This window comes from Linderina pennispora, assembly GCF_002104995.1.
Source record: "Linderina pennispora strain ATCC 12442 chromosome Unknown DL89scaffold_6, whole genome shotgun sequence".
NCBI lineage: Eukaryota > Fungi > Kickxellomycota > Kickxellomycetes > Kickxellales > Kickxellaceae > Linderina > Linderina pennispora.
In genome coordinates this window covers 830,945-842,603 of record NW_024468254.1, presented here as the reverse complement: position 1 = coordinate 842,603, position 11,659 = coordinate 830,945, and the positions used below count along the sequence as shown (strand labels likewise).

At 54.7% G+C, this 11,659-nt stretch overlaps 5 protein-coding genes across 5 annotated transcripts; 2 read left to right on the top strand and 3 right to left on the bottom strand.

Annotated features, from left to right (window-relative positions):
• Window positions 1-202: 202 nt before the first annotated feature.
• Window positions 203-1,969, top strand: DL89DRAFT_283800 (MFS general substrate transporter; the record flags this gene model as incomplete). The annotated part of the gene is made up of 1 exon (XM_040889753.1): window positions 203-1,969. One exon carries the CDS (start codon window positions 203-205, stop codon window positions 1,967-1,969), a length of 1,767 nt encoding a protein of 588 aa, XP_040743861.1.
• Window positions 1,970-1,984: 15 nt separating this feature from the next.
• On the bottom strand, window positions 1,985-2,821 carry DL89DRAFT_235130 (thiamine pyrophosphokinase). Its single transcript, XM_040884956.1, has one exon. It carries the CDS (start codon window positions 2,741-2,743, stop codon window positions 2,054-2,056), a length of 690 nt encoding a protein of 229 aa, XP_040743860.1. The 5' UTR covers window positions 2,744-2,821; the 3' UTR covers window positions 1,985-2,053.
• Window positions 2,392-5,970, bottom strand: DL89DRAFT_154121 (uncharacterized protein). Its single transcript, XM_040883591.1, has 2 exons — window positions 3,318-5,970; window positions 2,392-2,814 (listed from the first exon to the last, which is right to left on the bottom strand). Coding segments are annotated over exons 1-2 (2,466 nt in total). The 5' UTR covers window positions 5,783-5,970; the 3' UTR covers window positions 2,392-2,813.
• A 2,141-nt stretch (window positions 5,971-8,111) lies between these two features.
• Window positions 8,112-9,011, top strand: DL89DRAFT_223027 (chitinase; the record flags this gene model as incomplete). Its single annotated transcript, XM_040884616.1, has 1 exon — window positions 8,112-9,011. A coding segment is annotated over one exon (900 nt), but the record flags the coding sequence as incomplete, so codon positions are not given.
• Window positions 9,012-10,142: 1,131 nt separating this feature from the next.
• On the bottom strand, window positions 10,143-11,406 carry DL89DRAFT_322621 (uncharacterized protein; the record flags this gene model as incomplete). Its single annotated transcript, XM_040891348.1, has 3 exons — window positions 11,364-11,406; window positions 11,216-11,294; window positions 10,143-11,134 (listed from the first exon to the last, which is right to left on the bottom strand). Coding segments are annotated over exons 1-3 (1,104 nt in total), but the record flags the coding sequence as incomplete, so codon positions are not given.
• Window positions 11,407-11,659: the final 253 nt, after the last annotated feature.

Sequence of the window (11,659 nt, the reverse complement as noted above, 5' to 3'; positions counted from 1 at the left end):
TTGGCGGTTCTATTTGTCGACAAGGCAGCATTGCTGGTGTGTGCTCCTCTCGGGAAGATTTCTTGGCAGCAAGCGACTGGTAGCAAACCTGCTGGATCGCGAGGTATAAAAGGTGTGCAGCTTTGTGGCTCTTCTCTGCCATCTGTAGCATCATCCTGAAAGCGGTTCTCCAATTTTAATGTCTATTTTTCAATCCAGCACGATGGCAAGCGCGGAATCAGATGCTCCCAGGGGCCTGGGAGTTGCAAGCAGCTCACACGACCTTACATCGCACACTAGCATCAGCAGCAACGACAGGACTGCAGACAAGGCTGATGCCCCCGAAAAAGAGGAGCTGAACGTAGAAACCACCGTGGATGTCCCAAATGGCTTAGAGAAAGAAGTCAATGAGCGTGGCGAAGACATTTCTGCCAGCGGCAACAAGTCCATGCTGTCGGCGATGCCAAAACAGAGGCAAATCATGACGTTCTTTGCGCTGGCACTGGCTGTTTTCATTGCCTCTCTCGACCAAACCATCGTGGCTAGCTCAATGCCGGCAATCGCCGAGCACTTCAATGCTCTGTCGTCAGTAAACTGGATCGCCACCAGCTTCCTCCTGGCCTCAACCGCACTCCAGCCTCTGTATGGCCGCCTCTCCGACATCTTTGGCCGTATTGAGACACTGATGGTCGGCCTTATGATATTCTTAGTCGGCTCCGCCGTGTCAGGCGCTGCCACCAGCATCAACATGCTCATCGCCGGCCGTGCCGTACAAGGCCTGGGTGCGAGCTCCCTGATCTCCCTTGTCATGGTCATTGTATCCGATATTACGATTGAGCGCGACCGCGGCAAGTTTGCCAGCGTGTTTAGCTCTGTCTGGGCAATTTCGTCTGTGCTCGGCCCAGTACTGGGCGGCGTGTTCACAGAGTCGAGCGCGGGCTGGCGCTGGGTGTTTTATTTCTCGCTGCCTGTCGGAGCTGTTGCCGGCGTCGTTATCTTTGTCTTCTTGAATCTTCCGAGACCACGCGGGTCGCTGATGCAGAAGCTGAAGCGGGTGGATTTTATCGGAATCGTCGTTCTGATCGCTGGTGTTGTGATGTTCCTGCTGGCGCTGAACTTTGGCGGCAAAGACTACCCGTGGGTGTCCGCACCCGTGCTCTGCCTGCTGCTGATCGGTCTGGCTGTCATCGGCGCGTTTGTCGTTGTTGAGTGGAAGCTCCCTGCCGAGCCCATCATGCCAATGCGGTTGTTCCAGAACCGCAACGTTGGCCTTCTGCTCACCCTCAACCTGTTCATGGGCGGTGCATTGTTTGGCCCGACGTTCTACATCCCCATCTACTTTAGCGTGGTTCAGAATGCCGGAGCCATCTCCTCCGGTCTCCACCTGCTGCCATTTATGTTGCCGATCAGCGCCATGTCCATCTCCTGCGGATACTTTACTGCCAAGACTGGCCGGTACCGGGAGCAAATATGGATCGGTAGCGCAATCCTGACGCTTGGTCTCGGGCTGCTGGCGTTGCTTGATGAGCACTCGTCGCTAGGGAAGAGCATCGGCATCCTGATTGTGAGCGGCCTGGGCATTGGCATGTGCATTCAAACATCCATGATAGGCGTGCAGACTGCCACTGAGCCCAGGGACATGGCCACAGCCACCACTATGTTTGTGTCGCTGCGCACGCTCGGGGGCACGATCGGGCTGGCTATTTTCCAGACTGTGCTTCAAAACACACTCAAGTCGCAGATGAAAAAGGTCGCTACTCAGTTCCCAGAGTTTGCCAAGCTCATTGCCGCAGCTGTCGACAACCAGACCGTCATCTACAGCGACAGTGTGCCGGTGGAGCTAAAGCAGGCCATGATCAGTGCATACACACACGCGCTACGACCTGTCTTCTACTCGATGATTCCATTTGGAGCCCTGATGCTCGTCTGCGCACTACTTTGCAAGCATATTCCGCTGAGGACACGCATGACAAAAACCATCTCCGAGTAAATCTCAGGCTTAGAACCACTACGTACATATATGCCACATGATAATTCGTTCCTTCTAAATAGCACTATTCTAAACACCGTATCTCTACATTGGCCTGAACTCTGACGTCCACACGACTGGCCGCGATGTCTCAATATACACCTCTGGATCGTCAATGATGTTGGATGTGCTCATCAGCCCCTCGAACGTTGACGGGAAGTGGTCCAGATTCCACCGCAGACCGCTGGTCGTCAGCACAGCCTCTCCTGCCAACGGCAAGATCCCACACGTTGGGCCGTCGACCTCCTTATTAACCTCGATCTTGCTCTTGCCTTCAGGCAAAACGAACGTGAGGTTCTCAGTCGAAATCACAAGAATGTCGCGGTTCGTGTGCTCGTTCACCAGAACCTTCAAGGCATGCAGCGTGTGGTCAAGCCGCCCATTGATACCGCCAAACACCACAACCACGCATTTCTTTGGATCCTGGCCAGCCCGTAGTCCGGTGTCGAGGTACTTTAGGCTCTTCATGAAGTCGGTCGAGTCCTGGTCACTGTAGTGCTGGATCACGGATCCTTTGCTGGAATAAAACGCCCGCGGCCCTGCTTCCAGCGAATCCAGGTCGCCAACAACTACATCCGGAATATACTTGTCCAGTGTCCCTGTGCGCTTGCCAAAGCTGTACAGCTGGTTGCCGCCACCGTCCACACATAGCTTGTAGGTTGCGCGCTGCCACAGTGCCGGGAACAGGGGCGTGTCGCTGTGTGGGATCGGCTGGTTCAGGATCACGAGTGCCATTTCATCGTAGCCGGCCAGGGCTCCGTCCTTGGGGTAGAGCACGTAGCTGCCCGGAAACTCGCGACATTCGTCTACTGCTGCGGTCATTGTACAAATTGGCAATTCAAAGTGGATTAAAATGAAGGCTGGGGAATGGGGATAAAGAGAAAAGCTAACTGCTTGGATTCCCCGCATATTGCACACCAAATCAGGGAACTGCTTTTAATGCGGTAAAATATGTACGCTTAGAAAGTAACGGGTGTACGAAGAGCGACCCTGGAGGCAGGCCCTATGGCCTTTTATAGCCACATCGGCCGGATGTCGGGAGACCAATAAAGAGAGCCAGAGAGAGAGATATGGACGTCGTAGCGGCAAGACCCCGGATCAGTACTGGAGGCTCGTCGCACGGCCAATGGTTGAGCATGTTGGCACGCTATTTGTAACCTCATCCTTGCCATTTTAGACTGTGGAGGTGGTCAGCAGCGGCACACTTAGCGACTTTGGTACTGCCTGAGCCCACACTTCAGATCGGCTTTCCTGCTGTGCACTTGGAATATCGAATATATATGGACTTTGTACAATATAAATTCCTTACCACTCGTCATCAGCAATAAGCCGCCCAATCTCTTGGTTGATGGCCGTGACCCACTGCTCCATCTCCGCACTCGTGCGCGCCTTATACACCCCAATGCGGCGGCGCATGCTCGACACCATGCCAATTGCACCCATGCGTTTAATCCCGTCATGCCTGTCATCGACATTGACCTTGATGCTATCGCCTACCCGATACGCACCAGGCTTGGTGGTGTCGACAGGCTTGCTAGATTTGCGCGCCGAATCAGCCGACTTGCGCGAGGCCTCGCTTGATTTGCGCGACGTTTCTCCCGATTTGCGCGAGGTCTCGCTCGACATCCTTGATGGTTTCCGCGGGGCACTGTTTGGCGATGACAGCATGGCATCTGCAGATCTCCGGCTCTGGTGTGTTGGACTGCTCGATGATGATGACGGCTGCAGCATCTGATGCAGCTCGTCATCAGACGACATCTCGCTCTCCGTGCTCAGCAACACCTCGGGGACAGCCATAGCGTTCTTGTTGCTGGAGCGCAGGATCCGTGGGATATAGATTGGCCGCCACAAGGTGAAGATACAATCCTGCACTAGCTCATGCGACACGACCCCATCGACAAAGATCCGGTCCGCTAGCCGCAGCCCATTGTGGTTGCCGATGTCGGTCATCACCCACGGCTCGCACATAATGTCATCCGTAGATAGATCGTCCACGAAACGACTCAGCACGTAGCACCGGCGCAGCGACAGAGAGCGCGACTTGGCAAACAGCAGGCGCCCCTTCGAGCTGCGTATCTGAAAATCGTCTTCGGATGGCTCGTCGGCGTCTTCTGCCAGTATCTTCGTGGTCGGCAGCGTGTCTTTGTACAAGTCGACCTGGTTGGGGTTCTCGCTCTTCATCCGGTCCGAAAACAGCGACTGAGCCCCGATGGTGTATGCCTTTGGGAAGTCATATTCGATCAGACGGCCGCGTGTCAGAATACAAAACACCTTGCGCATGCCTTGGTGCCGGTGTCGTTTCCTGTACAATACACCTGCCATGATGACGTCGCGGCACCCCAGAGCAAGACATGCATGCCACACAGCGCGATCAGCCCACGCCTGCTCGTCGTTCCAGTCCGGCATGTCTTTCTCGCGGCTCCGGCGGCCCTGTAGCGCGTAGTTGAGCGTGCACACCTGGCTGCGCACCAATGCATCGGCAAGCCGCCGGTGTAGCCAGTAGTCGCGCAGATCAGTCAGCCGCTTGACCCACTCGTGCATGCATTCCTCGCTGGCTGTCCACAGCACTACTGAGGCGCCCGCCCGGGTCACAATCTTGAATTTGCACGCTGCCTGGCGGGCTCGCTTAGATCGCAGAAACCCAAGCTTCTTGCTCTTCTGCTTGTCGCCAAACTTGCATCGCATCCGGCTGTCCAAAGAGTGCCGGCTTGGTGCCTCGGAGCCTTGACGGGAGCCGCCGGTATTGTCGGTGTCGTCCACATCGTCCTCCTGGTTATACGGTATAATATGTTCGACATCTATGATATCAATCATGTACTTGGCCAGACTGATCTGCTTTGGGCACGACCGCATGTCAGGGTGGTAGTGCCGGACAACTGGCTCGCCCTCGCTGACATTGGACTGCGCCGACATGAACGACTTTGTCGGAATTGTTGTCAGACCAATGTTCTCCTCGTCGTCCACTGCTTGCACAGGGTCATCACAGGCATTGAGCGACACGTCCAGGTACCGCGATGCACGCGGTGCATGGATAAAGAACAGAAAGCTGCTGTGTGATGTCATCAATGTCGGGCGGTACACCACCATTTCGGTTCGCCGCTGCTTATCACGCTTGAGCATCACAAATCCCTCGACTGCCAGTGGCTCGGCAACCCGCGTCTCATCGACATCGACGGAGTCTGGATAATGCTCGAGGATACGCATCTCCAAGGTGTGTGTATCCTCGAGCATCTGCGGGCCAACAACCATCTCATTAGCGGTGCTGGCCAGCGAATCGGCCTGGCCAATTGCGCCGGTACTTGGCATCACCCACTCAAGCCGGTCAAACCGCCGCCACGCCATGCCAATTGTCAGTAAGCCCATGTTCTCTGCATTAATCCACTCGCGTATCCGCAGCCCAACGACCGGATCGTTGAGCAGTGCATTGACCACGTCTCGCCGCACATGCCACACAGTCGTCGTCTCGCACCGCCACTGCCGCTTCAGCGCGTTGTCGTCAATGTCGGCTGTCAGCGACCGAGACAGCTCCGAGTTGTGACGCCCGAGCTTGACCTGCACTTTGATTCCGAGTTCAGGGATATTTACCATGACCGAGTCAGGCGCCGGCTGCGCTGCCAACGATACTGGGCCCAGGAAGCTATAGGGGAACAGTTCGCGACCGATCATCAGCAGCCGGCCAATCTCGCGGTACCAGGCACACGCAATCTGCGGGCTGGGAAACTTGATAACGACCACCCGCACGCTGCCTTCCTTGGAGTCACCATCATCCTCCATATCCTCGTTGGTGGTCCTCTGTGGCGCCTTGGGCTCCTTCGCCCTCTTGCCCTTTGACTTTTTGCGGTCAATCTTTTTCCGGCTGTAGTATGTGATAGCAATAGAAAAGTCCAGCGTCGAGAACAGTGATATGCGCGGCGCCACAGAGATAAACGGCGGAAAGAACACTTGCACAGTCGGCTTCTTCGATGATGTTAGGTAGAACAGCAACCCGCGCTTGGTCAATGCCAACCACATCTCCGTCCACTCTTGCGAACTCTGTCGGTACTTGCGGCACGTTGCCTCGTTGTACTTGCTCGCAAAGGCGCTCGGCGACGCCCGCTCGCGACGCACCACAGCACGCGACGACAGAATCACCGCCGTCTCTGATACCTGTGCATGCTGGTGATAGTACGCCTTGACCTTTGCTGCCATAGCCCGCCCCTGCGCCCACCGCGAAACCCCATGTGATCCATGAGTTGCCTCACGCATCAAGGGTGCGCCTGTCGGCGGCGACACTCCACGATAAACCTCCGCCGCCCTTGACCTCTCGCTGCTCCACAGTGATTCAGGTGGTGCCGGTGCGGTTGTCTCGTCGCCGAGCTGTGACTGCCATGTAACTGACCTCGCACGCTTGGTTACAGCGATCCGACGCAACGATGACGGCCCTAGCGCTCTGGGTGCGGGCTCAGTTGAATGGTGCTTTGCAGCAGCTGATTCGACTTCCTGCGAGTCAGCAGTCGGCGGCGGCGGCTGCGACTCAGTCAGTGACAATCTTGACATGTCTTCATCTGGGACAGGGGGCTATGATCCCTGTCTGCAGTGGCAAGTGCTGCATTGACATGTTCCACTGATGTGTCTGACTGGCTGTGCGAGTGGCGCTTGCGGCGAAACAGACCCTTTATCATACTAAGGCTACCCTTGCGCTGAGTCTTTTCCTCCGGCGACAGAGACGGCGGTGCCGATTGCGCAGGCGCCTGGTATAGTCCAAGGGCATTGACGTTGTTTTGCCTCTGCTGGCGTTGCCTCGGCAGCGAGTCGATGCTGGCGCTCCTCTCGCCGCACTGTGACCCATCGCGCTGCCCGCTGTCAGCCACTATCTCTGACTCTACTTCTGACATTGACCAGACCGACCCGTGCGCATCGCTCGAATCCGAAAGGCTCTCCATCGATGATAGCGACTCTATCGACCTGTTGTTCTTGCGTAGCGACCCAAACATGTTATTGCTGTTGTGGCCAGACCCTGCCGAATGCGTCTGCCGCCGCCTGATCTTCTCCTGCCCGTTGCTCTTGCGTCCTTCTAGTTTGTCTGCTGTCTTTACCCACCACCGCTGGTGCCCCATCATCCAGTTGGTCGCAATCGGCCCGATAAACACCCGCACTGGCCGCCGGCTCTTGTCCGCACTGCAGTGGTTGCTACACGCTAGCTCATAGTCCCGAAACACTGTGTCGCGCGTAGGCTCGTCGGGAAGGCATATGGGCCGAAACGGATGCTTGTGGACAATACCACCCGAGAGCGAGAACGCCCGTCCGTGCGAGTCGACTGTCTGCTCGCGGTGATATTCGTCGATGGCGATGGGGGTCTGACGGTCAAGTTGTGGCGGCGAATGGTTAATTTTGTTGCTCATTCTTCCGCAGAGAAATTAGAACTGGAGTGCCAAAGAAGCCATTAAGCGAGAGTAGAAATTAGAGCAGGGATAGAGTGCTGGAGGGACAGTAGCTGAAGATTACTGGTGTGGAGAGGAGAAAAGCCGCTCTTTTCTTGAACGAAACGGGCCAAACCTGCTGTTTGCGCTGGGGGCAGCCCGGCTTTTTTTTTTGGGTCACCATTTTCGATCACAGGCTGTGGCAGGTTTGTTTACTCATGCCACAGTAGCACGACACCAGGCCAGAGTCGAGACTCCAGCCTCCATTGCTCAAGGCGCCAAAATGCGGGCCGCTCGCCAATGAATTGAAGCTACAGCTCATGTACAATCTGATGCGCAGGTGTCATCGATGTTTGAGGGAGGCGAGCAGAGCTTCCCTTGTGAACTCAGTGGCGGCCCTCTGGATTGATACCCACGCATGCATGCATGTGCAAATGGGACTCTCCAGCCAGTCGTGCATCTCCCTCGCTCGAATGCCAGCATCAGCAGATTGAACCAGACAGGCGCATACTACGCAGCAGCCATCATCTTCGCTACCGCTATTTATGCCAGGCATGCTGTCTGTATATATTCACCCCGGCATTCCTCGCTTCCAAACATTTTCTCCTGACATAAACCACAAGCTGTGCATTCATTTCCCTAGTTTCCATTTTCGCCTTCGCCTGCACAAGTCCACCTGCAATCTACCAGCCGGTCATTAGGTCATGGGGTTTGCCAGGCTAATATACGTAGCGCTTTTCTGTCCATCCCTCATTTCGCCCACCACGGCGTTCGACCTCTCTTGCAACACAAACTATGTATCATACTACGGACAGAATTCAGCGCGCAATCAGAAATCCTTAGGCGCCTACTGCCAAGACGCCATTGAAGATGTCATTGTGCTGTCCTTTATGGATGGCTTTCCAAACATCGACTTGAACTTTGCTAACGCATGCGAGACGACATTCGACAGCAGCCACATTCTGCACTGTCCAAACATGGCTGCTGATATAAAGTCCTGCCAGTCAGGAGGTAAGGTGGTGCTGCTGTCGCTTGGTGGGGCGTCTGGTGCGTACAGTTTCTCGAGCGACGAGGATGGGAGAGGTTTTGCCGAGACTGTCTGGAACAAGTTCTTTAGGGGCTCTGATCCTCAGCGCCCCTTCGATGATGCTGTTCTTGACGGCATTGATCTTGATATTGAAGGCGGCAGCACCACGGGATATGCTGCCTTTATTGAGCAGCTGCGCTCGCACTACAAATCGGATCCAAGCAAGAGATATTACATTGCATCAGCACCACAATGCCCATTCCCAGACGCATATCTTGGCCCCGTTCTAAACTCTGCCTGGTTCGACATGGTGTTTGTCCAGTTCTACAACAACTACTGCAGCCTCAATGCGTTTCCCAACTGGTTCAATTTCAACGACTGGGATAACTGGGCCAAGACCCAGTCTGTGAACAAGGGTGTCAAAGTATTCATTGGCGCCCCCGGTGCATCATCTGCCGCGTCATACGGATATGTCGATGGAGCCACATTGCAGAGAATATACGAGTCTGTGCGAGCAACCTACTCGAGCCTTGGTGGCGTCATGACCTGGGACGTCAGTCAAGCACGCACTAGTGGCCTTGCGGGCTCAATCCGTGCATTCCTTGATAACAGCGGCCACTGCAATACCAGTTTGACAACATCTGAGAGCTCGTTGGCTGATACCAGCTCGGTATATACAGCATCAAGTGAAACTCAGGCTGCACCCCACTCATTGCAGACCAGTCCAGAAACTGAGGTGACAAACACGACAACTGTAAGCAAAACAGCACCTGAGGTCCCATCCACATCCAAAACACGCACCATGACACTCAAGGTGCCCAAGACCAGCGGGTCCTCCACAAGCAGCTCGACAGCATCCACCGAGAACCAGCTAGGCACGACATCTAGCTCAACCAAAAATCATCTGTGGGGATGGTCAAAAGCAACCTCACACAGCAAGACCAGCGCTCAATCATCTACGCCTCTGACTAGCAAGCAGTCCACACATGGTCTTCCGACAGACTCTGTCTCATCAAGCGTGCTCCCAATCAGCACACCAGATGCACCCGCCAGTCCAGCAGACTCGAGCTGCCCAGTCGAAGGCACCCACTGTGACGCCTTCAGCCAAGCATGTACGCTAACAGGCTACGCGCTGTGTGTCCGTGGTAAATGGGCGCTCTATCCCTGTGTCTCGGGAACTGCTTGCTACCTGTTCGGAGCCTCAGCTGCCTGCGATTGGCGTAACACCAATGAAAAGCCAACCTGCACGGTGTCCTCGGCCGAGCAATTTGCACATATCACCAGGCCGAAAGCTCCGCTGGCCAGATCCAAGGCGTGGACGCTGTGGCATTTCCCAGTAGTGGACAAGCAGGGCGTCAAGGCAAGAGTCGAATTCTTGGCCAACCATATTCGCGACGGGCACTACCAGGCACTGATCAAGCTGACGTCACTGGAGGACCCGATCCCAGACAACTGGATGTTACGGTTTGAGCTGCCCTCTGGCCAGACTCTGGAGAATGCCAACGGTGGAGCAGTTTCCACAGCCAACTCGACAGTGACCATACATGCTGATGACAAGTTCAAGTTTAACAGACAGAGCCGAATGTCGGTAGCCATTGGTGTCAGCGGCCAATACAGCGGCGGCTACGTCGTTCCTGATCTGTCAACGGCACTTATTGCCCAGCACCAGCGTACATTTTGATAGTTTTATTTTCTTTATTCAACCAGACTAATCGACGGCACCTTTACATCAGCAGCAGCATCTTCCCTGTTCGGGTTTTGCTTGCTAGCTTCGTCCTCGCTGCGGAATCGTCTCTGCAGCATCGCAACCTCTGCAGCCATGAACTCCCAGGGCTCAGTCTCTGTAGACATCTGCAGCACAACACAGAGCAGAAAAAACACCCGTCGCTCAGCTCTATGAATATGTGCCTTCTTTAGATGGCCCCGATCTACAGAAGGCATGGCCAGTAGAGTGCCTAGGAGAGCATGGGTATCGGACACCATGGAGGCAATGTACCTAGGGCCCAAGTACATGCTGAGCACGTCGTCGAGCATGGCGCATTTCTTGCTGCACGGCATGCCCTCATCGATATTGCAGAGTCCAACAACCAGCGCCTCGTGCGCATTAGTGTAGATATCTGCCTCTTTGCTGGAAAGCAGCGGCGATACCGTTACCAGGTCCTGGAATGCATCAGCGATATTCTTGCCGCGTGAGTCTCCGTTGAGATGGCGCATCATGTACGCATATGCAAGCGCTAGCTGTGCTATCTGGTACAGGACACTGGGGTGGACCTTTTTGGCCAGCGACTGCACAGGCACAGCACATTCTGATATTTCAGGGATAGTGGCAGTAACCTGATAATCGTCTTGGCCAACTTCAACGACACCAGGCTTATCGCTCTGCTGCCACCAAGGAACCCATGCTGGTAGCACGTTCGCCAGATCGCCTTGGTCGACAAGCTTGAGAAACTCCTGTCGCTCGTCCTCACTCATTCGCTTCCAGATATCATCAACCGAGGCATTATCCAAATTCAGTCCTTCCATCCTCTCTGCGATATCCTCCCCCTCCTGCTCGTCGCTGTCTGCGTCCTCCAATGTTCCTTGGTGGTATTGCTGCAAAAGCTCATGCATCTTCTTCTTGACATCGTCGTCTGCCTGGCGGGTCTTGAGCTCGTCGGCAACTTGCGCCTGATAGAACGACTCTGTGCACTCAGAGTGCCTCTAGAATTTGCTGATACATGCTATCGTTAGCCTGATGCTATTACCTAGAGGGGGCTGTAGGATTATGACCATCGCTCTTACCTGGTCGCGGTAACATGCCAGGGAGCAGTAGGCAATGTGGCACTTGGGACAGCTGTATTTTGCGCGTAGTTTTCCGCAGCTACAAGAGTATTAAAGGAACTGAGCAGGCTGTTTCGAGGTCTATATACTTTTGTTAGCGCTCACTTACATTTGGCACCCTTTGCGATCGTGCTTTTGCTCCATGCTTCGATTCTAAACAACTTTTATACAGCCCTTCAAAACAAATACGCCAGTTCAATCGGCCATGCCAAGTTTGGCAGGTTTGGGACCACGATATGGGCATGCTATAGTGAGGCATTTCGGGACTAGGTCATCGCCAATTTCTTTAGTATACCACTTCTAAATTCCAATATTTCACATTGGCTGGAGTCTGCCTCTGGTATAAGGGCCAGCAGCAGCCATCCTGGTTTCTGGGTATCTCCGCAGCCACACACTTTAATCCTC

What these genes read in the sequence shown, in the direction of transcription:
- DL89DRAFT_235130 (XM_040884956.1), bottom strand. Translation starts at nt 2,743, where the DNA reads ATGGCACTCGTGATCCTGAACCAGCCGATCCCACACAGCGACACGCCC.
- DL89DRAFT_154121 (XM_040883591.1), bottom strand. Translation starts at nt 5,782, where the DNA reads ATGGAGGATGATGGTGACTCCAAGGAAGGCAGCGTGCGGGTGGTCGTT.